The sequence below is a fragment of the Hypomesus transpacificus genome, chromosome 23, assembly GCF_021917145.1.
Source record: "Hypomesus transpacificus isolate Combined female chromosome 23, fHypTra1, whole genome shotgun sequence".
NCBI classification, from domain to species: domain Eukaryota; kingdom Metazoa; phylum Chordata; class Actinopteri; order Osmeriformes; family Osmeridae; genus Hypomesus; species Hypomesus transpacificus.
The window spans coordinates 20,892,614-20,919,595 of NC_061082.1; the positions used below are offsets into that span (position 1 = coordinate 20,892,614).

Below are 26,982 nucleotides of genomic sequence, written 5' to 3' on the forward strand. Positions count from 1 at the left end.
TGTGGACTATAAATATCATTACACTCAGTTCAGAAATATTGAGAATCTGGGCACTTGAGCCACTCTGCCTGGTATTATTAGGAAACACAACACAACTATTACTGTAAAACTAAATATTAAGGATTTATAAATGAATATAACACAATCGATTATCTTTGATAGAACGTGCCTGTTCTTATCCACTTCTTCGTTGTTTCTCCTCACCTCAATCCTATGACCTTCGTCCAGTTGCATAGCGATTGTCTCTGCCTAGCATGGCTATCTTGATTGTATTCTCCATGTGTGCCTTTGTGCACTTGTTTTGTTTTTCTCAGATAAATGTTTAATGTCCTTAACTCCTGTAACAGTCCATGCTGCATCTGTTCCGAATGTTATAAAAAGCAAGTACAGGAAGCAAAATAAGGCATTGACATGACTGTATCCAGCTAGCCAGGCCTTTCTGTTGTAGTTTACCAATCCTGGGAGAAACCCCTGTGTATGATTTACCTCTACCCTTTTCGCTCGCCTGTTGTGTAATTTTGATGTCAGGTTGGGCCAAACTCTTTTATTTTTATTTTCTCCACTAAAGTTTTGGAGAGGATATCTGACAGAATTTGAGAAATGAAAACGTCTGAAGTCCGGAGTCATTCATTTTCAATAACGTTAAGTAGGCCCTACAGTTGCAAAATCACTTCTATACTTAACTCTGCTTGGGGCGCTAATTCCAGCGCCCTTTAAGCATCATTTTTGAGGACGCTGATTGGCTAAATATATGTTTCTTGTTAGCAACGGTCAGCAATTCACCCATCGCCAGCAGGTTGGTAGGCGTTTCGAGGGCGCTTTTTTCTAGCGCCCCAGATGTCGAGCATGAAGTACATTTATCCCCAAACTGAATTTTAGTATATACAGTGCCCTCCAAAAGTATTGGAACAGTGAGGCCAATTCCTTTATTTTTGCTGTAGACTGAAAACATTTGGGCTTGACATCAAACGATGAATGTGAAACCAGAGATCAACGTTTCAGCTTTTATTTCCAGGTATTTACATCAGGATCTGATGCACAAATTAGAAAATATCACCTTTTTGTTCGAACCCACCCATTTGTCACGTGAGCAAAAGTATTGGAACATGTGACTGACAGGTGTGTTTTGTTGCCCAGGTGTGTCCTATTACATACATTATTCAATCAATAAATACCACTGAATGTCTACACTCAGGTTCAGATTGGGTAAGATAGGTTTTGTCTATGCAGACTGTATTCAGAGGTGAAAACAACATGAAAACCAGAGCGCTGTCTTTGGGTGAAAAACAAGCAATTGTGAGTCTTAGAGAAGATGGAAAATCAATCAGAGCCATTGCAGAAACATTGGCCATAGCCAGTACAACCATTTGGAATGTCCTGAAGAAGAAGAAAACTACTGGTGTACTAAGTAACAGACGTCGAACAGGTAGACCAAGGAAAACATCAGCAGTTGATGACAGAAACATTGTGAGAGCTGTAAAGAAAGACCCTAAAACAACTGTTAGTGAGATCAGCAACAACCTCCAGATGGCAGGAGTGAAGGTATCACTATCTACTGTTCGCAGAAGACTTCATGAACAAAAGTACAAGGGCTACACCAGAAGATGCAAACCACTCATTAGCAAGAAGAATAGGAAGGCCAGGCTGGAATTTGCCAAAAAGTACAGAGATGAACCTCAAAAATTCTGGGACAAAGTTTTATGGACTGATGAGACAAAGATTAACTTTTACCAAAGTGATGGAAAGGCTAAAGTTTGGAGAAAGAAAGGAACTGCTCATGATCCCAAACACACAAGCTCATCTGTGAAACACGGTGGAGGTAATGTCATGGCTTGGGCTTGCATGGCTTCTTCTGGGACGGGCTCATTAATCTTCATTGAGGATGTAACACATGATGGCAGCAGCAAAATGAACTCGGAAGTCTACAGAAACATTTTGTCTGCCAATTTAAGGAAAGATGCAACCAAACTGATTGGCAGAGCCTTCATCATGCAGCAAGATAACGACCCAAAACACACTGCCAAAACAACAAAGGAGTTCATCAGGGGCAAGAAATGGAAGGTATTAGACTGGCCAAGTCAATCTCCAGACTTAAACCCTATAGAGCATGCATTTTACCTGCTTAAGAGGAGACTGAAGGGAGGAACCCCACAAAACAAACAACAACTGAAAGAGGCTGCAGTGAAAGCCTGGGAAAGCATCAAAAAGGAAGAATGCAAAAGTTTGGTGACGTCAATGGGTCACAGACTTGCTGCAGTTATTGAAAGCAAAGGATTTGCAACTAAATATTAAGTCTTATTCACTTAAATATGTTTTAAGTATATCTGTTCCAATACTTTTGATCACATGACAAATGGGTGGATTCAAACAAAATGTGATATTTTCTTAGTTGTGCATCAGATCCTGATGTAAATACCTGGAAATAAAAGCTGAAACGTTGATCTCTGGTCTCACGTTCATTATTTGATGTCAAGCCCAAATGTTTTCAGTCTACAGCAAAAATAAAGGAATTCGCCTCACTGTTCCAATACTTTTGGAGGGCACTGTATATACACAACACTTTATTGTGTATTTTTAACACAGTCATGCTTAAAATGAGTAGTTATTGTTTAGAAAAAATATATTATATGAAAAAAAAAAATCTAAAGCACTTTTCACCAGGGAGGGCGGCGCCCTAGCGCCCTCTATTGACCAACATATGACCCTGTCGGCGTTCCATATGAACGCGGTGTCCAATCAAAAATACCCGTTTAAATTACGCGTACATACTACCCTGTTGGCTTTCCATAGCAGCGCTGCATGAAGGCAGTCCATGTCGAACTTACCTATTATCACATCAAACGTGACGTGCTAACATGGATGCAGCTATGAAGCCGCCTGGTTTGCTTCAGGAAAAAAGTATTTTTAAGAAGCTTCCCAATGGTAACATCGACAAGACTAAGGTTGTTTGCACCTTGTGCTATGCGGAATTAGTTTACTGTAGGAGACTAGGAGTTCTTCCAGTCTCAAATAAAGGGTTGCCAACTTCCTCACCCTCAAATGAGGGACACTTTCTATGCGCCTGCGCCAATAGCTAACCAACAATAAAGGAAATCGCAAGGTTTCATTAGCCATAGGCTACCATAAACCTACTCATTTCAGTGTACGGTGGCAAACCACTACTGTACTTGCGTGGATGTATTGTTCATAGTAATGGTCAATACAATTATTACAAGTTTCTCTCTAATTTCATGTTGTTTTCTTGAAATTGCATTAGACTCATATTCCACAGACACTGAAAAGCTTTAGGCCTAAACCAACCATTGTCAGCAACAACCGTGTTCCGAGTTTGGCCCGTTTACAGTAGCCTATTATTGCAAACTACGATGTTTAAGTGCAACCGAGGCAAGCCCGTCAGCACAGCTCTGTCAGCCAAGCTAACTAATCTAATAAACAGTTATTAAACACAAGTACATCTTATTGAACATAATTTATTTTCATCACCAATTATCATAGTAGAACAGCTTTCTCAAGCAGTTTGTGATGCATTTTGGAAACTGGAGATGAGCCCCTGGTCTAATACCCTAGCCTGGCTGCCAGCCCAACTTCTCCCCGCCCCCAAAGAAATTTGGTCGGGAAGTTGGGTCTGGAGGGTCTCGTATTGTAGCCTGGCTGCCAGCCCAACTTCTCCCCGCCCCCAAAAAAATTTGGTCGGGAAGTTGGGTCTGGAGGGTCTCGTATTGTAGCCTGACGTTGTCATACTCATAATTCTAATCAGAATATGAGTCTGAGAACTCTCCGTTGGGCTTTGACTACGAGGCGTGTTTCAAACGAGCCTGGAAAACAAATGCCTCTTCGCTCAATTGGATAGATCTACAACCAATCAGAGCAACAGAGTATGTGACGTATGTTAAGCGCCGCATTGTTGTTGCCAACAGAACTAAACTGAGAGGGAGCTAAATCTTCACTGACTAAACTGCAAGCAGACTTGAAGTATGCTTGAAGAATGAATACAAACGATTTTTGCCAGTGTTCTAAAATTAATTTAAGGGTAGGGGGAGTACTTGTTCACACGGTCAACCTTTTTGAGCGAAACAATAAAGGGCAATGCATACACAAACAAGTTCTCCGTTTAGGATTACAACTCCACAAAAGAAAAGGAGAAACCACAATGGCCACTGGGTTTTCATTGTGTCCCATCTTCTTCGCGACCATTGGGGCCAGCTGATAAATTAAACTTTTACCGAATCCCGTAGGAAAGACAGCAAAAACATATTTTCCATCGACAAATGCTTTGATTGCGTCTCTCTGTTCCTCTTTCAAAATTAATGCGCTGTCGATGTCTTCTAAAACAGACTTGATGGCAGAATCATAACATCCCAGATCTCCAGCGGTAGCCATGTTTGTTCAAAACGAATTCAACTTACATTTATTCATTTCACTTCAACTTAAGCGCTCTTTTGTGACGTGGGTGATTACGTTACTGTTGATCATCTGTCCATCATCGTGTGTCGCCAATACGAGACCCTCCAGACCCAACTTCCCGACCAAATTTTTTTGGGGGCGGGGAGAAGTTGGGCTGGCAGCCAGGCTACTCGTATTGGGGACCAACTACAGAAAACCAGAATCTGGGCGAACCAATTAAATTGCCAGGGCGGGCTTTATACGATGATGGACAGATGATCAACAGTAACGTAATCACCCACGTCACAAAAGAGCGCTTAAGTTGAAGTGAAATGAATAAATGTAAGTTGAATTTGTTTTGAACAAACATGGCTACCGCTGGAGATCTGGGATGTTAGGATACTGCCATCGAGTCTGTTTTAGAAGACATCGACAGCGCATTAATTTTGAAAGAGGAACAGAGAGACGCAATCAAGGCATTTGTCAATGGAAAATATGTTTTTGCCGTCCTTCCTACAGGATTCGGTAAAGGTTTAATTTATCAGCTGGCCCCGATGGAGTTGTAATCCTAAACGGAGAACTTCGTATATGCATTGTCCTTTATTGTTTCACTCAAAAAGGTTGACCTTGTGAACAAGTACTCTCCCTACCCTTAAATTAATTTTACAACACAGCAAAAATCGTTTGTATTCATTCTTCAAGCATACTTCAAGTCTGCTTGTAGTTTAGTTCTGTTGACAACAACTATGCGGTGCTTAACATACTCTGTTGCTCTGATTGGTTGTAGATCTATCCAATTGAGCGAAGAGGCATTTGTTTTCCAGGCTCGTTTGAAACACGCCCTGTAGTCAAAGCCCAACGGAGAGTTCTCAGACTCATATTCTGACTAGAATTATGAGTATGACAACGTCAGACTACTAATACCCCACCTGGCTTGAGAAACCCCGTTCTCAAATACTTACTTTTAGTCATTATTTGGGTAGCACACATTCTAAATGCCTTCGGCGGAATTCAAATGACAGTGAGATTAATCTAGATTTTAAACATTAATCTATTATCCCACCACTAGTAAATTTGTATTGAATTTGTCTAGCTTTTATATAGCATCACAGTTTCTGAGATGAAAATATACAGTTTTACTTCAATAGTCAATGGCACAATTTACCCCAGTGTATTCTCTCTAAAGGCACAACTTACCCTGCACCGGGGGCAAGTTGTGCCACAAAACCACTTTTTTTCAGAAAGCTATATTTATTAAATACTATATTTCAGATCCAAAGTGATTGTTCCCAGGGGTGCACCACATCCTGAAATATGTGTACATATTTTAGTTGGAAGCATTACTGTCATGGCCTCGCTTAAAGTCACCAAGTAAAAACTGGCACAACTCACCCCACTCTCCCCTACAGCTGACTTGCCTTATGTCTCCAGTCTAACACTTGTTTATTGGCCGGTGGACTCCCCACCAACCACTAAGCTACACAAAGACAATAGTCATGGAAATGTGTTTATTATTACATGCAAGTCTGATTTTCACAATCGCCCAAAAGAAGAAATACCCAACCAACCCTCATCAGTGGTAAGGGATCATTAAAAAACAGACACCAGTGTGTGGATTCTATAAATGTCAGACTAAACTGCCACTATTCTACTAATGAAAAGTATACACATCCTGCATAGTCAGTCAACAACAAGTTGTTGAGATATGTTTTTATTCCAAAATCAAACTATTAGCAATGAAGGAAAAACTAAACATGTACAACTAGAAAAAGACAACAAAAAGAACAGGGTGGGATCAGAAGGGCGACAGGCCTGCTTGTATTCATCTACTAGTTATACCAGGTGGCTGCGTGGTGACATGTCAAACAGCCTCCCCTCAGCCTCCCCTCCTAATAAACACTAGGCCAGCTACATCACCTGCATCTTATGAAGAGTGTGGGTGTGAGAGAGTGTAGCATGTATGTGTGCAAGGCTGAGAGGACGAACGCTGAGGGGAATGCATGTAGGATGAGGTGGACAGATGAGAAAAATTAAGATACAGAGGAAAGATGCCAGGAGGGGCAGGGGAGCAGGCCGGGGGGGGGGGGGGGGGGGGGAGGTGTTTCACGGTGCATCCAGCTGCTCCAGCAGTGTTCTCCTCCTCTTCTCTAGCTCTCCCTCGCTCAGCTCACTGCCTGACGTGTCCCAGCCACCCTGCAGAGAACAAGACGTCACGACTCACCTCACTCCACAATCCTCTGGAGGAGCAGGAACAACTACATCACCAGGTGTTCCTAGAACATCCAGGCCCCAGAATGGTTTAGGTTCTAGCTGTCTTTACTAAAACGGAACATTCTAGAAGTATGGTTTGAATTTTAGGGTTTTCCTTTGACTCTACATTCCCAGCGGCCGAGGCCAGGAGTTTGACTCATCCTGCCTCAGAAGGCCCTACCTCCTCCTTGGTAGCTTTCCTTTTGGGAGACTTCTGTTTGGAGTCGGAGCGGCCTTTCCCTCTGGACTTGTCATTCTCTTTCTCCTTCTCCTGCTCCTTCTCCCGCTTGCTGTCCCTGTCTCTCCCCTTCTTCTCTCCCTCAGACTCAGGGGAAGCCTGTGTGAGGGGGTCAGGGTTGTGAACACACACACACACAGGTGAGGCTGAGTAACTGACCCGGTGACCCTTGACCTTCCTACCCCCTCCGGTCCAGATGGTCATGCGACTACCTACCGACTTGTGTCGCCTCTTCTTTCCCTTCTTCTTGTGCTTCTTGGACTTCTTATAACTTCTCTCTGCACACAGGAAGGAGGAAGTCAGGTGCCGTACTAGAGCTTCTCTCCATCACACACAACCATCAACTACAGTGTATGTGTATGCATGTCCTGTTGTTCCCTGGTAATATATAATAAAACAAACTTGTGTAGAGTGTTTTTGTGCTTGTATGTACAGGTGGTTTGGTGTTTATGCTGCACCAGAACTGCCTTCTGGAGACAAAGTGTTATGCTATCGAGTGCTTCCTGTTTCCTGTCTCACCAGACTCCCCGCTGGAAGAGCGCTCAGACATGGACTTGGACTGGGAGCGTTTCTTCTTCTTGTTGTTGTTGTGGTACTCCTCCTCCTCAGACTCGGAACCCTGTGGAGACAGGGGGAAGGGGGGGGGGATTAGCGCTCTCTACAGGTCAACTATGAAAAAAACTATACCTGTACCCAGGGCTCCAGACTACCTTTTTTTACGAGGAGCACTGTAGCCTTAACTAAACATTTTAGAGCTACAAACACAACATTTAGGGGCTTAAATAGAAGTGCAATGCAATTTTTCACATTTTCCCAATTTAAATGCATTACTGATCATTTATTTTAGTTCACAGTAGGGCTTTGCAATATGACCAAAATCTCATATCCTAATATAGATCCTCTCATATCCCGATAACAATACATATCACGATATGGCACATTTTCTTCAAGTCAATGAATAAATAGTTTATATAAAATTACCATAAAGAAAGACTATGTATTTGAACAATTAAAAAGTACTTACTCATATTTGACTTCACATTTTTTAAGTCTCCAAATGTAATTTAATCTGTGCGACACTGTACCTTTAAGGGTGCAGTGAGGTGTGGGATACTGTACCTTTAAGGGTGCAGTGAGGTGTGGGATACTGCACCTTTAAGGGTGCAGTGAGGTGTGGGCTACGTTGTGGGGAGCTAGCTAAGTTCTCTGTTCAAAAAGTTTAGTCTTTGTAGGCCTACTTGAATAAACGATGCACACAGCTGTGTGCCAAAAAGGAGATGTTTGCTGACCTCCCGAACATTTGTGCAAATACCTTGTGACACATTGACCTGCCTGTACCCAAGTTTACATCAGACTGCCCAATGTCTAATATCTTTGACAATGTATGTCACAAATGGCTTCAAAGTTGCCCACACTCAACATACACAACTCAGTATCTGAGGACAGTTAAAAGCTGGATTCATGGAACTATTATTCCAACTACAACACTGTCATTACTCCTCCTGTCCTGTAGGGGGAGACAAGCAAGTTGGCCTACTGACCGAGCGAGAACGGGACCTCTTCCTGTGGTGCTTCTTGGACTTCTTTGAGTGCTTCTTGGTCTTGGAGTGATGGTGCTGGCACTCATGCTGTCAGGACAGGACATTGGTTAGATGTGACATAACTTCCCTTCTGTTGTCATAGCGTGATATGTCTGGACTAGGCAGAAGCAGGTTACCTCCAAGACGTGCATGAAGTCTTTAAATATCCTCTTCCTCTCTGACTCCAGAGTCACGTCCTCAAAGGCCGACTCTTTGAGGAATCTCTCTCGGACCTGAATCAAAACACAAATGGGTACAGCTCAGTGGTAGAGCATGGGGATGGGTATAGCTCAGTGGTAGAACATGGGGATGGGTATAGCTCAGTGGTAGAACATGGGGATGGGTGTAGCTCAGAGCATTTGACTGAGGATCCAGAGGTCGCAGATGTTCCTCTTCAATCCGAGGATCAACAAATCGGCCAAACCCCGCACCTTAAAGTAAACTTTACCAGGGAGGCTAAGAGGTGTGATACCCCTGTAGTTGGCACACACTCTCTGGACCCCCTTTTTCCAGTACGACTAACTGACAGAAGCCGGGCTTATTCAGTAAACTCGTTTCATGGAACAGTCTTCCGAACCAGTTTAAGGTTTGCCAAGTTTACTATTCTATGATAATAATCAGGAAGTGACATCACAACACCAGGTGTACAACTATATCGGAAGTGACAAAAAGTACCGTCTCCCAGGAGGCCTCTGGCTCAAGAGGGGGCGTGGCCTGCTTCAGCATGCTCTTGAACGCTGCCTCCTTCCTCTTCATCTTCCTGGCCTCCTCCTTCTCCCGCTCCCGCTCCCGAGCCTCTGCCTTCTCCAGCAGCTACCAGGGGGACAAATGCTGTTAGATATATTGCTAAGCGAGCCACAGTGGAGGGCTTTACAATGTGTGGCCTCCCATATGAAGCCAGAAGATTCTGGTGTTACTGTGACCCCGCTCTCCTGGCCAGGGTTACTGTGACCCCGCTCTCCTGGCCAGGGTTACTGTGACCCTGCTCTCCTGGCCAGGGTTACTGTGACCCCACTCTCCTGGCCAGGGTTACTGTGACCCTGCTCTCCTGGCCAGGGTTACTGTGACCCCACTCTCCTGGCCAGAGTTACTGTGACCCTGCTTTCCTGGCCAGGGTTACTGTGACCCCACTCTCCTGGCCAGGGTTACTGTGACCCTGCTCTCCTGGCCAGGGTTACTGTGACCCTGCTCTCCTGGCCAGGGTTACTGTGACCCCACTCTCCTGGCCATGGTTACTGTGACCCCACTCTCCTGGCCAGGGTTACTGTGACCCTGCTCTCCTGGCCAGGGTTACTGTGACCCCGCTCTCCTGGCCAGGGTTACTGTGACCCCACTCTCCTGGCCATGGTTACTGTGACCCTGCTCTCCTGGCCAGGGTTACTGTGACCCCACTCTCCTGGCCAGGGTTACTGTGACCCTGCTCTCCTGGCCAGGGTTACTGTGACCCCACTCTCCTGGCCAGGGTTACTGTGACCCTGCTCTCCTGGCCAGGGTTACTGTGACCCCACTCTCCTGGCCAGGGTTACTGTGACCCCACTCTCCTGGCCAGGGTTACTGTGACCCCGCTCTCCTGGCCAGGGTTACTGTGACCCCACTCTCCTGGCCAGGGTTACTGTGACCCTGCTCTCCTGGCCAGGGTTACTGTGACCCCACTCTCCTGGCCAGGGTTACTGTGACCCCACTCTCCTGGCCAGGGTTACTGTGACCCCGCTCTCCTGGCCAGGGTTACTGTGACCCTGCTCTCCTGGCCAGGGTTACTGTGACCCCGCTCTCCTGGCCAGGGTTACTGTGACCCCACTCTCCTGGCCAGGGTTACTGTGACCCTGCTCTCCTGGCCAGGGTTACTGTGACCCCACTCTCCTGGCCAGGGTTACTGTGACCCCACTCTCCTGGCCAGGGTTACTGTGACCCTGCTCTCCTGGCCAAGGTTACTGTGACCCTGCTCTCCTGGCCAGGGTTACTGTGACCCTGCTCTCCTGGCCAGGGTTACTGTGACCCCACTCTCCTGGCCAGGGTTACTGTGTTTCTGTGACCCTGCTCCGAGCAGGGCTGCAGCTGGTCGGGGCTCTTACACTGTTGAAGGCCAGCTTGATGTTGCCAGCATCCAGCGTCGTGGCTCTCTTGTCTGAGCTTATAACAGAACCAAAGTCCTCAAATCCAGTATTCACCTCCACCAGGAAGCCCTTGTCCTGTGGCACAGAGAAAGAGAGAGCTTATTATGGACAATCATCAGGTCCATACAGGAAGCCATCTTATTATCCTGCATGTGACAGAGTTGCTACAGAGGTTACCAGTGGGCCTTACCTAGAGGGGCAAGAGGAAAGGGTTGCCAGAAACACACACACACGATTGTGTTAACTTCCCTGTTAAAGCCCACCACTGAGCTACACACACACAAACACTCACAGGAGAATGTTATACAAGCTTTCCCACATGACGTGACACACACAGCTGTGTGCTCTCACCTTGAGAATGTCCTTGATGATCCTCTTCTCGTCATGGTAACGAGCCTTCAGGTCTTCCACGTAGAACTTGAACAAGTCCAGAGGGGTGGAGCCTGCAGAATAGACACCATAAACTAACATCCGCATGTTATTCAACAGCTGCTCTGGCAACACAAGATTATCTGCACACACACACACACTAGCTAGCTAGACCAGGCCAGGCCCGGACATACTAGCTGCAAGATCATCACTCAGAGAATATGTGCATGCTTCAGCAGGTAGATGTGTATATACTTTAAGTAACTGTCACTATCAATATGAGTGCACATGCATGCAAGTGTGTTTCTACATTTGTGGCAGTGTGTGTGTTTGTGTTCCATTAGTTTGTACTGTGTGGCATGTGTGTGGTGTGTGTGTGTGGTGTGCTGTGTGTGTGGTGTGTGTGTGTGTGTGGTGTGTGTGGTGTGCTGTGTGTGTGGGGTGCATGCATGCGCTGCTCGTACCAGGCTGTCCCAGCATGTTAGAGAAGCGGATGTCGGAGCTAATGGTGGGGTACATCTCCATCCAGGCAGACATGGAGTGCAGCTGACCGTGGTCATGGAGCTCATCTAGAAACTTCTGTTCAGACATACACATTACTTCTATTAAGACATACACAAACACACACAATACAAAACTGGACTTTCTAATCAGATAATGTATGGGGCAGATGTCAGATAAGACATGAACCATATTTATGTACTTTTTATTCCCTTCACTTCTATTTGTAGTGTTATTCTCCCTTATCAAACCAGTAGCACCCAGAGTTTGTCTCGACAATGAAGGATGCACTTAAATAAAATGCATTATTAATATTATTATTAACATAGATAAGTACTACCAAAGGGAAAATGAGGGTGATAAAGCAGTAACTAAAATAACCTGGAAAGACTGGCGGTTCTTGCGCTGACGTCTCCTCTCTCTCAGCAGAGACTTCTGCTTGTCATCCTCCTCCTCCTTCTCGAGAGCACGGATGTGCTCCTCAAAACAGATCAGGGCATCCTCCTTGTCCATGTCTACATGGAGGGAGGAGAGGGGGAGGGAGGAAAGGAAGGAGAGGAGAGGGAGGAGAAGGAGAGGGAGTAGAGGAAGGAGGAAAGAGAGGAAGGAAAGACAGAAGGATAAAGGGAGGGGGGTGGAGGAGGGCGTTAGAAGAGACAGTGGATGGGAAGACATTCATCCAGTAACACAAACATAATACACACTTTAATACACCAAGCAGTGGTGTGCGTAAGGTGTGTGTGTGTGTGCGAGGTGTGTGTGAGCGTACTCTGTAGCTCCTCATCCTCAGCGAACGTGGGGTTGTCCAGCAGGTACTGCTGTGCCTCAGACCAGGTGGTACGGTACGTCACATTGGCCATGTTGTCCAGGATGTTCTTAAGGGCCTCCCAGTTTCTCTTCCGCAGCTGCTTGGCTTGTTCCTGGAGACCATCAGAGTGGGAACAGGTGTGAGTGTATGTTTGTAAGTGCAAGAATGGAGGGGGTTAGGGTGGAGGGTTATGGTTAGGGTGGAGGGGGTTAGGGTGGAGGACTGAAGGGTGGGGGGAGGTAGGTAGGTAGGCTGGAGGGGGCTAACCTTCTCCTTCTTAGCCAGGTAGAACAGGACGTCTTCATAGATCTCCAGTCTGTCCCTCTCTGGAACACAACTCCACACATCCTGATCCCCAAACATCTGCTCCGCTTTCCTGGGTCCAGCATTACACATACACACACACATTAAAGTGGAGCTGAGTGACACCCTTCGTGCATCAATTATATTTCCCTCCACAAGAGAGCAGTATGATACCAGGCACTAATGAAAGTATCTAACGGTCCCTCTTTCTCTCAGCACCAACAGGGGGTGTAAGCTGGTGGTTCCAGTAGAAGGCAGTGGCAGCAGGGCTTGAGCAGCACATTGTGGACCTGCAGGTGGACAGCAGGAGCCAGACGACCTTGCTGCCGCTCTCCAGCTGCCCAGCCTGTGACGTCACTCACCCTGTCACCGCCACCACGCCGGCCAAACTGGCCTCTGGTCAAGGTTGACAGTGGATTTGCGTCCCCTGCGGAGGTGTCAGTGACTCACACACGGCCCGCACAACCCGGATGCCACTTGCAGGAAGTGAACTTGTTTGGGAGTCAGATGGCTGAGCGGTGAGGGAGTCGGGCTAGTAATCAGAAGGTTGGACCGATTCCCCGCCGTGCAAAATGACGTTGTGTCCTTGGGCAAGGCACTTCACCCTACTTGCCTCGGGGGGAATGTCCCTGTACTTACTGTAAGTTGCTCTGGATAATAGCGTCTGCTAAATGACTAGGTGTAATGTCTATGTAAACTGACATTCTGTTCTGCTTTCAAACCAGTTTCTTAACTGTGAAGGAAAAGCAAAGGCCCTAAGCTATTCTAACTAGCTGGGTTGGTGAGGAACCACTGGAAGCACACTGATGGCATCTAGACTACTTCCAGTGGAAATGCTAGGTGTGAAGACAGGCCCCATCACAGTGTGAGGTGCATTAAGGGACCAGTCCTTTATGAAAAGGCATCATCATGTCAGAACCAACATCAATGACAGAATCCATTGTGCTCTTAACCAGAGCCCCTAGGGCACCCCATGAACTAACAACATCCAGAGTAGCATTCACCCCAACCCAGCAGGTCATTTAACACAGGAGTGGTTAGGGTTAACCTAACCCTAACCCACCAGGTCATTTAACAAAGAAGTGCAACCTGCAGAGTTTGGGACGCAAACCCACAATACGATGTCCACACTGAGGGAGGAGCTGCCCCACCAGGGGCTGAGGGGGATTCAAACCCACATCTAGGTGACTCCAGGAATAACATGTCATGGTATCAGGAGCCACATACTTGTATCTGGTGGTGGAGGTCATCTTGTCATGGTTCTCCAAGAACCTCTGGTAGGTTTCCTTGGATTCCTTGTACTTGATCCTGGCCTCTTCCTTCTCCTCCTTCTCTGTCTGGACCTTGTAGGCGTTGAACGCCTGCTTCTTCTCACTCAGCTTGGGCAGGGCACTGCAGACACACACACCACAGTAGGTTGTTAAGGCAGTCTGATCTGGTATGTATGATGATCAGGAGACAGAGAAGCTGGCTGACATTTATAGTTCATTGTGCCGAGTTTTTAAACACGACTTGGCTCAGTTCCACACATCAGTGACATTAAAGTTACATTTGCTTCACAGACAGCACTGTTCACATGGCCAATCAGCCCAGCTCGGCTGTGTTCACATGGCCAATCAGCCCAGCTCGGCTGTGTTCACACGGCCAATCACTGGACCGATGAGGGTCGGGCATACCTGTAGCGGGGGTCGTTGATGATGGTTTTCATGGCCTGCTCCCATGATGCATTAGACGAGACACCCTGTGAAAAACAGAAGGATGAAGATGAGGGGTGAAGGACACTCAGCCCTCAGCTCTCTGATGACCACCTGTAAAGCAGCCACATCACTGGACGTCCCACTCAACCTCTGTCAACACCAACATCTGCAGCTTTCTGACCGTGCTCCTGTAGGTGATCTGGTTCTGATATGTAGGGGCGGGGCAGGGATGGAGGTGGGCAGGCATGGAGGTGGGCAGGCATGGAGGTGGGCAGGCATGGAGGTGGGCACTAATAGAAGAGAGTTTAACAGCTGGAGAGAACTCCCTACCATGTACACCACCTCGCTTGGACCAATCATCACCTCCAATGGCTTCTACTACCACTACTACGCTGACGACACGCAGCTGTACCCGTCGTTCCCCCCGACTGATCCGGGGATCTCAGCAAGGATTGAGGCCTGCCTCACAGACATCTCCGTCTGGATGACCGAGCACCACCTCCAGCTGAACCTCGCCAAAACAGAACTTCTCATCATCCCGGCTAAACCCTCCATCTCCCACGATCTGTCATTCACCCTGGGATCTGCGATGGTTACCCCTTCATCCTCTGCCAGGAACCTTGGGGTCACCATGGATGACGAGCTCTCCCTCACGGCCCACATTGCTGCAGTCTCCCGGTCGTGTAGATTCACCCTCTACAACATCCGGAACATCAGAATATACCCGTCTGAGCACTCCACCCAGCTGCTAGTCCAAGCACTGGTCCTCTCCAAGTTGGACTACTGCAACTCGCTGCTCGCCGGTCTCCCAGCATGTGCAACCAGCCCTCTTCAGAGGATTCAGAACGCAGCAGCCCGCCTGGTCTACAATCTACCCAGACGCTCCCATGTTACCCCGCTCCTCATCTCTCTTCACTGGCTACCCATCACGGCCCGCATCAGATTCAAGACCCTGGTACTGACCTTCCGAGTAGTGAATGGGACTGCACCCGACTACACCAAGTCTCTCCTGCAGCCTTACACCCCCACCCGTCACCTACGGTCTTCTTCAGACAACCGCCTGGTGATCCCACCGCTCAAGACCGCCCGGTCCCAAGACAAGCCCTTCTCCTGTCTGGCCCCCCAGTGGTGGAATCAACTCCCCACCTCCATCAGAGACACTGACTGTCTCTCCACCTTCAAGAAAAGGCTAAAGACACACTTGTTCCGGGAGTACAACGGTATTTAGGAATGGTTTGCTTGACCCGATTGTTAGTTTCCTCCAGGATCACAATGACTCTTGCTTAGAGACTGGTTGGTCTTGTAGTTAGTGGTAACTGAGTAACATTTTTGTACTCGCTGTGATATATTGTTTTTAATGTTGCTTATTTTTGTACTCGCTGTGATATATTGTTTTTAATGTTGCTTGTTTTTCCACAGGTACACTTGCACTTAGTGGTTCATGAGGTGACTTGTTTAACTACATGCTTTTATGGTTCTTCCCTTTGGCACTTATTTTGGTTGTTCACAATATGTGCTTCATGTTTTGGCTAACCGCAATGTTTTGGGGCTATCTTGTTGTTATTATCAGTGACCTATGCACTTTGTAAAGCTCTCTCTTGGAAGTCGCTTTGGATAAAAGCGTCTGCTAAATGAAAACATGTAAATGAACAGAGGAGACGGAGTGAGACAGAGAGAGAGAGGGAAGGGGGTTATACATTATGAACAGAACTCTCGCTGTGTATCCTCCTTGTCAGTTGTCAACAGTTATTCTAAGTCAGTGAGGCATGACATACTGCGTGGTCCTTCATCCAGCCCCCCTCGCCTTCATCCAGCAACGCTAATCATAAAGACAGAGCCATTAAGATCTCGTAGGCAAATAGCGAGCAATCTCAAAGGAGGGCTTTGTGCACCAAATTAAAAAGACCTAAATATAGACCTACTGAGCCACCTTGCACAGACAGACACACACCACGTGCACAGGGAGCTGAGACTTAGCAATCATGCTAAGACCTCCGAGTGCTCTGGAGAGAAGTTGATTAAATACACCCGTGAGCACACACACACACAATACTGGGAATCGTTTGGAACCATAAGTATAGTATGGGGGGGGAAGCCACACTGTAAGAGCTCCTAAACAGACGTTTTCCACAGTTGTGGAGGTGTGATCAGTGTTGCTGCCTAGGGAAGCACTCAGCACAACACACAGGAAGTCTGGGATGGAGGAGGAGTGCTTCACAGCATCATACACACCCTTCTGAACAGGCCACACCAGACAGGTGGGGTTGGAGGTGAGCTGAAATGATGTACGATCCCTCAGAACAACATTTTCTCTAACCAATAACAACATGTCGTCCGGACAATATAAACAAAAACAACCTGTTATTAATCAGCCAGGACACGTCTGAATGCAGCTGGAGCTGGGGGTTCAGCTGACAGACAGGACTCTGACACTACCCGCTCATGTCAGCTGACAGACAGGACTCTGACACTACCCGCTCATGTCAGCTGTACAGCAGTCTTAGGGTCAGAACCCTGGACCCAGCAGTGGGCGGGGTCAGAACCCTAGATCCAGCAGTGGGCGGGGTCAGAACCCTAGATCCAGCAGTAGGCGGGTCTTCACCTTCTCCTTCAGGAGCTCTTTGAAGGCCTGCTTGGCCTCCTCCTTGGTGTTCCACTTGTATGTCTTCTTCTGGATCTCTGGACGATCCTCCTTGGAGCCCTCAGTGCTGAACACCATAGGCAAGACAGGCAGGCAGAAAGACAGTAGGCAGACAGAGTCAGAGGGAGAGAGAGCCAGTCAGTGAGACAAGAGTGTGTGTGTATGTGTGTGTGTGCCACAGTGCGGGTGGTCTCTTCTTACCTGGCAGGAAGCTCTGTTGGGGCAGTGCTCTCTGTGGAAGCTGGGGGGGCCTCAGTGCTGCCCTCGCCCCCCTGAACGGCCCCCAGGGTCAGGTGCTCCTCCACCACGGGCAGGGCCACGCTCACCGCCACGCTCTCCGCCTCCATCATAGTTGCCATGGCGGCGGCGGCGTGAGCCTGCAGGACAGGCGTGGGGAGGGTGCCAGGGGCGGGGACGTCTGCAGTCCTGCAGCAGGAGCACGAGGAGGAGGGGACACGAGGAGGAGGAGGGGACAAAGAGAGTGATTTCTCATTTCAAAGACAGGCAGGCCTCGGACACACAGATGTAAAAGAGATATATTAGACAGGATGACACGGTCATTTGTTTTTTCATGATGATAATAAGCTCAATTTTCAGAGTAATAGTGAGTAAATGTCCAGCCTTGCAGACCGCAGAACACTTGGAGGGGGAGAGAAACTACTCACCCATTCTCCTCGGCTTTGATCATGGCTGAAAGAAAGCAGAGAGATGGATGTTAAAACAGGCTAGCAGGTACTCGCCCAGAGGAGGGGCACAGGGGGGGGGGGGGGGGGGGGGGGGGGGGGGGGGGGCGCTGCCCTGACTCACCCTCCAGATCCTCCAGATCCTTGGGCTTGGTCCATCTGGACTCCTTGGTCTGGGAGTTATAGAAGTATGGTTTCCCCGTGTCAGACTTGTACTCCTTCCATGGACATTTTGACAACATTTGCTAGAAACACAAACACATCTCAGAAAACTGTCGAGAGAAAAAGAAAGCAATGGAGCGAGAAAGAAACTGAAGGAGAGAGAAATAGAAGAGAGAGAGCTACAAGAGGGTCTGAGGTTTGACTTAGAAGTGAGGGGAGCACCGTCATACTTCTGCAGGAGACTTGAGGTCGTCTGGCTTCTCCCAGGTGGACTGCTTGGTCTCAGTGTTGTAGAAATAGGTTTTCCCATCCAGAGACTTGTGCTCTGTCCACAGGGACTTCTACAGAAGACAATACCAGGCCTTAATGACAAGTCTCCAAAACAGACACATGGATGGCAAGCAGCAAAATGAAGGAGGATTTCCAGGGGAAATCACTGGCAGCATTCAAAGCTTCTGAGAACAGAAAGGTGGAAGGAGCGTGGCTGTTCTCACCTTCTTGGGCTGGTCATCCTGGGGAGAGCCATTAGCTGTACCCTGAACAAAACAACGGTCAATTAGACTGGGCTGATTATTGACACATCTTTGTAAAGGGAGGGAATGGAAGCAATACAAAATTGAATCTGCTGTGTGACATGCATATCTAACACTCCAGTCAGCCCTGACACACACACTCTTACAACGTATGCAGTATGTGTTTTATATAACATAAGTTAAACAAAACAACTTTGTGTGTTAAGGATTGAATACGTTAATTCAATGCCACTGATGACCATGACACACACATACAAGTTGTACAACATGTACTCACCACTGTTCCTGCTGTAGTGGTGGCTAGGAGGAAAAACACAGGTTAGTCATTCAAACATTGACAGGATCAACGATTTCACCTAATTAGTAATTGTGTGTGAAAAGGTCTTACCTGTGTCCACTCCAGGCTGCAGAGAAAACACAACCATGAGTCAAACCAGGCTTCAAAAACAGCTCCATAAACAGGAGAACAGTTTGCTCTACAGCGCCATCCTAACATAAGGCTTCTAAAGACATTATTAACAGAGGTAGTTCATTGGTAAGCAAACACAGAGACATGGCTGACTACTGTGACGTGTGTGAAGCTGACAGGACTCATTAAGAAGAGCAGACTGCCTCCCTCCAGCTGCATCAACCATCAGGCCTGGGGACACCTCATGTGACAGGTGACAACCTCCTCTGCATCACTACAGCATCTGACTGCTGTCACTAACCAATACTCCCTCCTCTGCATCACTACAGCATCTGACTGCTGTCACTAACCACTACTACCTCCTCTGCATCACTACAGCATCTGACTGCAGTCACTAACCACTACTACCTCCTCTGCATCACTACAGCATCTGACTGCTGTCACTAACCAATACTACCTCCTCTGCATCACTACAGCATCTGACTGCTGTCACTAACCAATACTACCTCCTCTGCATCACTACAGCATCTGACTGCTGTCAAACTAGCCAATACTACCTCCTCTGCATCACTACAGCATCTGACTGCTGTCAAACTAGCCAATACTACCTCCTCTGCATCACTACAGCATCTGACTGCTGTCACTAACCAATACTACCTCCTCTGCATCACTCACTACAGCATCTGACTCCTGTCACTAACCAATCCTACCTCCTCTGCATCACTACAGCATCTGACTGCTGTCACTAACCAATACTACCTCCTCTGCATCACTCACTACAGCATCTGACTCCTGTCACTAACCAATCCTACCTCCTCTGCATCACTACAGCATCTGACTGCTGTCACTAACCAATACTACCTCCTCTGCATCACTCACTACAGCATCTGACTCCTGTCACTAATCAATACTACCTCCTCTGCATCACTCACTACAGCATCTGACTCCTGTCACTAATCAATACTACCTCCTCTGCATCACTACAGCATCTGACTGCTGTCACTAATCAATACTACCTCCTCTGCATCACTCACTACAGCATCTGACTGCTGTCACTAATCAATACTACCTCCTCTGCATCACTCACTACAGCATCTGACTGCTGTCACTAACCAATACTACCTCCTCTGCAGCAGGTCACACTGCTGACAACACCCACCGTGGATTTTGAAGTGGGGTTATGGTTATACCAAAACATTCCTTGTTGCCCTTGTGTGTTGTCTTAGAGAAGCCCTGACACTACATGAGGATTTTGTACAGTATGTTTCCCTAATTTATCTAAAATTGCACATTTTACAAGTCACAAAAACACTAACAAATGACCCTAGTTGTAAGATACCCGAGGCACCGAGTCAGTGGATGTGCATTGTAGTGGACGTTGGTTTTTAGTGACTAGTAACTTTTCAACCATACAGCTCTTCATATGTGACTAACTGAGAAGACATCCTGGGCTGTCTCATGAAGTCACACACATGAAGGACCTCTGAAATGTGTAACTCTAGTCAGTTCATTAGGTTATAGATACAGGACTAATAAGGAACTTTGATACATTTATTTTCTTAAATATGTTTATTAGCCAAACCCTTGGGGAATAAGTATAGCTTAGAGGTCTTGTACTGCAGATGAAGAGATAACAGGTTATAACTTGTATGTCTCTTTGGATAAAAGTATCTGCTCAATAAAAAAAAATACTTTTCTAAAACTTAACTTTAAGATTTTAAAAAGCGCTCCAGGAGAATGTGTGATGCGTGTGAGACAGGTATCAGCTAGCTGTGGCTGGGTCTGGAACAGCTACTGCTACGTTCAGCTAGCTGTGGCTGGGTCTGGAACAGCTACTGCTACGTTCAGCTAGCTGTGGCTGGGTCTGGAACAGCTACTGCTACGTTCAGCTAGCTGTGGCTGGGTCTGGAACAGCTACTGCTACGTTCAGGGTGTTCAGCTAGCTGTGGCTGGGTCTGGAACAGCTACTGCTACGTTCAGGGTGTTAAGGGTGCTGAAGCTAAGGCTGTTGAAGGCAGCAAGATCTATTCTGGGCTGCAGTGTGTGAGGCTGGGAGAGAGTGGTGTGTGAGGCTGGGACAGAGTGGTGTGTGAGGCTGTGAGAGGGTGGTGTGTGAGGCTGGGACAGAGTGGTGTGTGAGGCTGGGACAGGGTGGTGTGTGAGGCTGGGAGAGGGTGGTGTGTGAGGCTGGGAGAGGGTGGTGTGTGAGGCTGGGAGAGGGTGGTGTGTGAGGCTGGGAGAGGGTGGTGTCTGAGGCTGGGAGAGGGTGGTGTGTGAGGCTGGGAGAGGGTGGTGTCTGAGGCTGGGAGAGGGTTGTGTCTGAGGCTGGGAGAGGGTGGTGTCTGAGGCTGGGAGAGGGTGGTGTGTGAGGCTGGGAGAGGGTGGTGTCTGAGGCTGGGAGAGGGTGGTGTCTGAGGCTGGGAGAGGGTGGTGTGTTAGGCTGGGAGAGAGTGGTGTCTGAGGCTGGGAGAGGGTGGTGTCTGAGGCTGGGAGAGAGTGGTGTGTGAGGCTGGGAGAGGGTGGTGTCTGAGGCTGGGAGAGGGTGGTGTGTGAGGCTGGGAGAGAGTGGTGTGTGAGGCTGGGAGAGAGTGGTGTGTGAGGCTGGGAGAGAGTGGTGTCTGAGGCTGGGAGAGGGTGGTGTGTGAGGCTGGGAGAGAGTGGTGTGTGAGGCTGGGAGAGAGTGGTGTGTGAGGCTGGGAGAGAGTGGTGTCTGAGGCTGGGAGAGAGTGGTGTGTGAGGCTGGGAGAGAGTGGTGTGTGAGGCTGGGAGAGAGTGGTGTCTGAGGCTGGGAGAGAGTGGTGTGTGAGGCTGGGAGAGAGTGGTGTGTGAGGCTGGGAGAGAGTGGTGTCTGAGGCTGGGAGAGAGTGGTGTGTGAGGCTGGGAGAGAGTGGTGTGAGGCTGGCAGTTACCGGTCCTGTTGGTTGCATGGCGACCGCGGGCATACGAGGGGGCATAATCATCCCAGCCATCATGGGGGGCATCATACCTGGCATCTAATAAGAGAGAGGATCATTACATATTTATCTGAGGCACTGGCTTTTATCCCTCACAGTATTAATACCCTGTGTGAGACTGGGGGAGGGAGGGAACAGAAATATGTCATTAGCACAACCAGGGTTATCATATTTGTTGGTATTTTTATTTTTTTACTGGTGACAATCTTTTACTCAAAGACACAGCCCACACTAACAACACTAACACTTCCATCCAGGGGCCTGCATCGCTCCATTGGATAAGATCTGCCCTGTTGGGATCAACACAAAAAAGGACTCCAAGCCAACTGGCCAAATGTGGGCCCCCTCACTCCTCGTCCACACGGTGCTTACCTGTCCCATCTGGGGTCCACCCATGGGCATCATCCCTGGGGGCATCATCCCTGGGGGCATGGGGCTCATGCTGGGCGGCCTCTGACCCATGGGGGGCATTCCCATTGGGGGGAAGTGAGGTGGCATTCCTGGTGGTCCCATCTACACACAGCCAATTATAAAAACAGCAAAAGAACAATTGCAACCAATCAGATTCCCCAGCTATGATCCACAACGTGACCCATGTCATGAGAGAAGCCATAGGGTGCAACACAGAAAAGATGGTGGACTGTTCCAACACCAACTTACAAAAGATGGGGGCATTCCCGAAGGTGGGACACCAGGAAAAGGTGCTGCTTGGCTCGAGCCATTATTAGCATCTGCTGAAGACTGTCATGAACAAGAGACCTCATACAGTTACTCCTAATATACTACTGGTGTCGACTATAACTAGCTATTAACAACATCTAGGCCCCAACACGACTGGCCTTGATATTATCTTTAGGATCTCGCGTCACGACATACTCATTTCAATTCTTGACCAGTAGCTTATGAAGGGATATGCAATGAGGCTGGTATTTGCCACTGCAAGTCTAGGATTTCCTTTACCCAGATCAAGGCTAGTCTAATATGGTATAACATTATTGTTTGGATTTTGGAATATCTCGCTATTGCTACTGAGCAAGCAGGGATATCATACATGTCGTAAATTTACACGATTAGCTCTGGACAGGCTAGCAATTTGTCATACCATAGCAGTCCCTAAAACGCTGGTCGGTATTGACAAAAGCAATACAGTAACCACTAGCATTCGTTTAACGCGCCAGTCAATGAGCTAGCACGTAACCAGAAAATTAGAAGCTAGCCAGCCAAGTTACTTTAACATGATCGTAGTTACGCTACCAGCCTACAAAGGCATAGGTAAGTATATAGAGCTAGCTAGGTTATTTCAACATGTTCATAGTTACGCTACCAGCCTACAAAAGCAAGTATACAGAGCTAGCAAAGTTAGCTTCATAGCACGGACATGTTGTGGCTAGCAAACATTAGCTAGCTGGATGAGTAAAGGAAGCTAGCGGCAGCTAGCAAACTTTACCAGCTCATGACATGTTGGTACCTTGCTAGCTAGGCTAGTTAGCACTAGCTATGCTAGCAAGTTAGGTTAGCTAGACCAATTTGCCGGTAGCTGACGAGATATTTCTTCCGTTTTATTATTTAGTCCTCCGAGATCATAAGAAATGTAAATGATCGTAAACAGCTTAACATATACACTAAAAAGATAGCAGCAACAGAATGTATTGAAACAAAATGCTTAGAATTGACTGAACTCACCATGTTGACTGAGTAGTGAGCGTCCAGGCACGGGCACTCTTCAATAACGAGCGTTCTGATTGGTCTTGGCTTCCCTCGGATTGAAAGATAAAAAGAAGCTGCGTCAAGATTGCGCACAGTGCATTTGAATCGGAGTTTGGCGTGTCAGGTTGCAGCATTGCACAGTGCCCGTGACGCAGTCGATGATTAAAATAGCAGTGAAACACACAAATACAGATTATTTGAACGATAAATAGAGCACAGTGCCCATGGAAGAAATTGTGCCACACACCTATCTATAATTCCTGGAATTATAGATAGATAGCAGTGCAGTGCCCGTGATGCAGCTGGTGATTGTTCTCAGTGGCTGTGGAACCTATATTTCTGAGATTCCAATTGAAATTCTCTGTCATCTCTGAAGTACCTGTTCTAGTCACTCGTCAAAAAGCAATTTTTCATTATTTTAAACAAATAGCCAATGCTCTGGTACATTCATTCAAATTATTATTATTTGTATAGCCCTTTTTACAAGCAATGTCACAGAGGGCTTCACATACACCCATATAACTGCCCCTCAACCAACTTAAACCCTCAAGGAAGACAAGGAAAAATGCCCAGAAAAAGGAGAAAAAATGGAAGAAACCCTGGGAGGAGCTATTCAGTGAGGGAACCCCTCCTCCAGAGACGCAGGGCTGCCAACTTTTCAAAAAACCTTGGAGTCCTTCGGGCGAAACGCCCCCCCCCCCCAGTTAGGGTTGCCAACTTCCTCAACCCCAAATGAGGGACACTTTCTATGCGCCTGCGCCAACAGCTGACCAACACTAAAGGAAATCGCAAGGTTTCATTAGCCATAGGCTACCATAAACCTACTCATTTCAGTGTAAGGTGGCAAACCACTACCTTACTTGCTTGGATGTATTGTTCATAGTAATACTAGTCATGGCAATTATTACAAGTATCTCTCAAATTTCATATTGTTCTCTTGAAATAACATTAGACTCTAACCATATGCCACAGACACTGAAAAGCTTTAGGCCTAAACCAACCATTGTCAGCAACAACCGTGTTCCGAGTTTTGGTACGTTTACAGTAGCCTATTATTGGCCGGCGAGCAGGGGCGTTGTTAGACCCTTTTTAATGGGGCACGTGCCCCAGTATAAATCTGCTGTCCCCAGTAAAATCAAAAGTTTGAGTTTAGATTTTTATTATTATGCTCATACATTAGTAAGGTATATCATTAACAAAGTAGACAAAAAACGGAGTAAACTGCTTCAATGTTATTTTTGCCTACCTTATCAATTGGCTATAGTTAAGCATTTTCTGTTTTTATTTGAATATGTCTAGGCAGTCATAAGGCAGCTAATAGCTATAGCTTGTGTCCCACCTATAGGGATAATTTGAAGAGCAGAGCAATTTTCTCATAATTGTCTACTGTGATTGAACAGCTATCCTTCCTGTGATGAAGTAGCTTTAGCTTTAAAGGTGGTGGGAACATAGCCCAAAATGAGGTAATAAAAGTGTACTGTATCTACCCTGTTATGGATCCTTAAATGCCCTCAAGCCTGCATATGTACCATAATGTTGGTAGCACAACAACACTAGGTCACAATGATGACGAGTTTCCCGGTCCCATCCAACGTCTATAAAGCCGAACAATGGATTTTGGTGTTTCAAAGCCCATTGCCACTGTATGACTATGTTTAGCTTGTGTTCTGCTCCTCTCTCCTACCAATCGTCTCTGGAGGAGGGGATCCTTCTCTGAATTGCTCCTCCCAAGGTTTCTTCAATTTTTTCTCCCGTTGGGAGTTTTTCAGGGACTTTTTCCTTGTCTTCCTTGAGGGTTTAGGTTGGTTGAGGGGCAGTTCTATGGGCGCATGTGAAGCCCTCTGTGACATGCTTGCGTGTAAAAACGGCTATACAAATACATTTGATTTGATGATTCAATTACTCTGGTAAGGCCGGTTCTTCAGCTAGTTTTAACAGGTTGTTGGTCAGCGCACAGTCTGTCGTCCATGTTGGGGGTCGTATCAGCAGGGGCCTGATCATTTCTGTTTCACAACATCCGAAAAAACAAAAAGGTCCAGAAGCACCTCACAATTGTGCAATTTGTTCTGACACAAACTTTGTTAAATGACCCAATAAATAAATCGATTTCTTTCAGAACATCAAAATCATTTTTGTATGGGTGGGAGGGGTTTGAGCCTAAGTGTTGTGATGACTAACCCTAACCCTAAGTGTTGTGATGACTAACCCTAACCCTAACTCCATGGGTGGGAAGGGTTGGATCATGAGTGTTTTGACTCAGACATTGTAAGAACACGTTGTCCTTCCATGACAGTTCAACTGTTATATAATGACAGAGATCTGGAAGTGAAAACTGCTCCGGCCATGTATGAAGTAAATCATTGTGTTTTGAGGAGCTGAAACAGAACTGTCTCCTCCGTGCTGAAATATTCAGATCTATTTACTGATGAGTGGTTCGGCTGCCCTATCCATTTACTTAACAGGTTGTAGAGACGGTATAAGGTTGAAGGGTTTCTAGGATGAATTGAGTGCAAGGAAGAAAATGGTTTTAAGACTCAGTCGAAAAGATGTGAGGCACCTGTTTCTGTCTTCCCTTTGAAGTAGAGGGAAAAACATGACAAATAGGCTCCTATGCCTTCATGTGTATATAAAAGTACATTTCATTGCTTGGTTTCAAGCACTGGGTGACCTTTTGATGTTCCTAGCCCGTAGTGATTTCGAGAGCATGTGAGCACATTGTTGCAAACAGACAGCCTTTTCTATCTGATAAAAGCTTTCAAGAATGATTTTGGTGTCTATTTTTATTTTGTTTCATGTTAGCTGTGGGTCTGGGCCATCATCCCCTGCCATTGCCTCAGGATAATCACCTCACTGTAATGAGTCTTGAAATGTTTTTTCAATTCAGAAGCATGCGGCAGCCCATTGTATACGTTTGTTTACCACACATTCATAATTACTGCCATTCTATGTGCGAATTCTAGCACACGTTTTCAACTCTACGTCTGTCATGTGCCTCATTGATTCACAATACAGTCATCCTGTCAGAGACCCCCCAGGTCTTATCCAGTCGATACATTTGGGCCTGCGATTCCCAGTCTGTCCTGCCTCTCAGGCACTGCTCCCTCATCTGACTACCAGCTGGAGCGCTTGCCTGCTGTTGTCCATGTTCATGATGTCAAGTCCTGCATGGTTCCTCACAAGATTATATGTCCTGTATTGCAATGGAAAGGTAAGTTGTCTTGTAACAATTCTGTGGTCACAAACATAATTATCAGTGAACTGCAGAGTGTTTGTTGTTGATTTGCACGTCCCTCATTTGAAATATTCTTGCCTTTTCAATGTTTCAATGTCTGGTGCGCTAGGCAAAGGAAGATCGGATGAATGAGCGGTTAGGGAATCGTGCTATTAATCAGAAGGTTGCCGGTTCGATTCCGGCCGTGTAAAATTACAATTGAGTCATCGCCCAGCTACAGTGCCATGGATGATGTTGCTTTAAACTATTAAACTAGGGGTGTGTTTGTCTAAAAGCTTGTTGGTCCTGTGGGATAATATTGACCTATGCCAGTTACAGTTCCACTGATCCGCCAAAGCAGGTCATCAGCAATTCAACAATCTGATGACCTCTTTGTGTTTTTACCTTCAACTTCATCATTTTATCTCAGTAGAACCTT

The 26,982-nt window shown here is 46.9% G+C and overlaps 1 protein-coding gene across 3 annotated transcripts; it reads right to left on the bottom strand.

Moving 5' to 3' along the window:
- Nucleotides 1–6,058: 6,058 nt before the first annotated feature.
- Nucleotides 6,059–23,377, bottom strand: prpf40a (PRP40 pre-mRNA processing factor 40 homolog A). 3 transcript variants are annotated; one of them, XM_047046841.1, is made up of 27 exons: nucleotides 23,309–23,346; nucleotides 22,286–22,366; nucleotides 21,998–22,138; nucleotides 21,581–21,664; nucleotides 18,651–18,666; nucleotides 18,540–18,562; nucleotides 18,224–18,265; nucleotides 17,960–18,070; nucleotides 17,692–17,812; nucleotides 17,550–17,574; nucleotides 17,086–17,310; nucleotides 16,846–16,951; nucleotides 14,223–14,287; nucleotides 13,774–13,938; nucleotides 12,511–12,619; nucleotides 12,205–12,355; nucleotides 11,817–11,950; nucleotides 11,399–11,513; nucleotides 10,917–11,008; nucleotides 10,524–10,640; nucleotides 9,127–9,264; nucleotides 8,589–8,684; nucleotides 8,413–8,499; nucleotides 7,391–7,490; nucleotides 7,088–7,149; nucleotides 6,815–6,970; nucleotides 6,059–6,576 (listed from the first exon to the last, which is right to left on the bottom strand). In XM_047046841.1, exons 1-27 carry the CDS (start codon nucleotides 23,309–23,311, stop codon nucleotides 6,487–6,489), a joined length of 2,655 nt encoding a protein of 884 aa, XP_046902797.1. In that variant the 5' UTR covers nucleotides 23,312–23,346; the 3' UTR covers nucleotides 6,059–6,486. The 3 variants fall into 3 exon arrangements, with proteins under 3 accessions (XP_046902797.1, XP_046902796.1, XP_046902798.1); XM_047046840.1 differs by having other exon boundaries at nucleotides 10,917–11,029; XM_047046842.1 differs by lacking the exon at nucleotides 22,286–22,366 and having other exon boundaries at nucleotides 10,917–11,029; nucleotides 23,309–23,377.
- Between the last annotated feature and the right edge of the window lie 3,605 nt (nucleotides 23,378–26,982).

What these genes read in the sequence shown, in the direction of transcription:
- prpf40a (XM_047046840.1), bottom strand. An exon ending in AAGAGCTCCTGAAGGAGAAG is followed by an intron (nt 14,288 to 16,845) that starts GTGAAGACCCGC and finishes TGTTTTTCACAG; the next exon opens with GGTGTCTCGTCTAATGCATC. An exon ending in CAGAGGCCTCCTGGGAGACG is followed by an intron (nt 8,685 to 9,126) that starts GTACTTTTTGTC and finishes GTTTTGATTCAG; the next exon opens with GTCCGAGAGAGATTCCTCAA.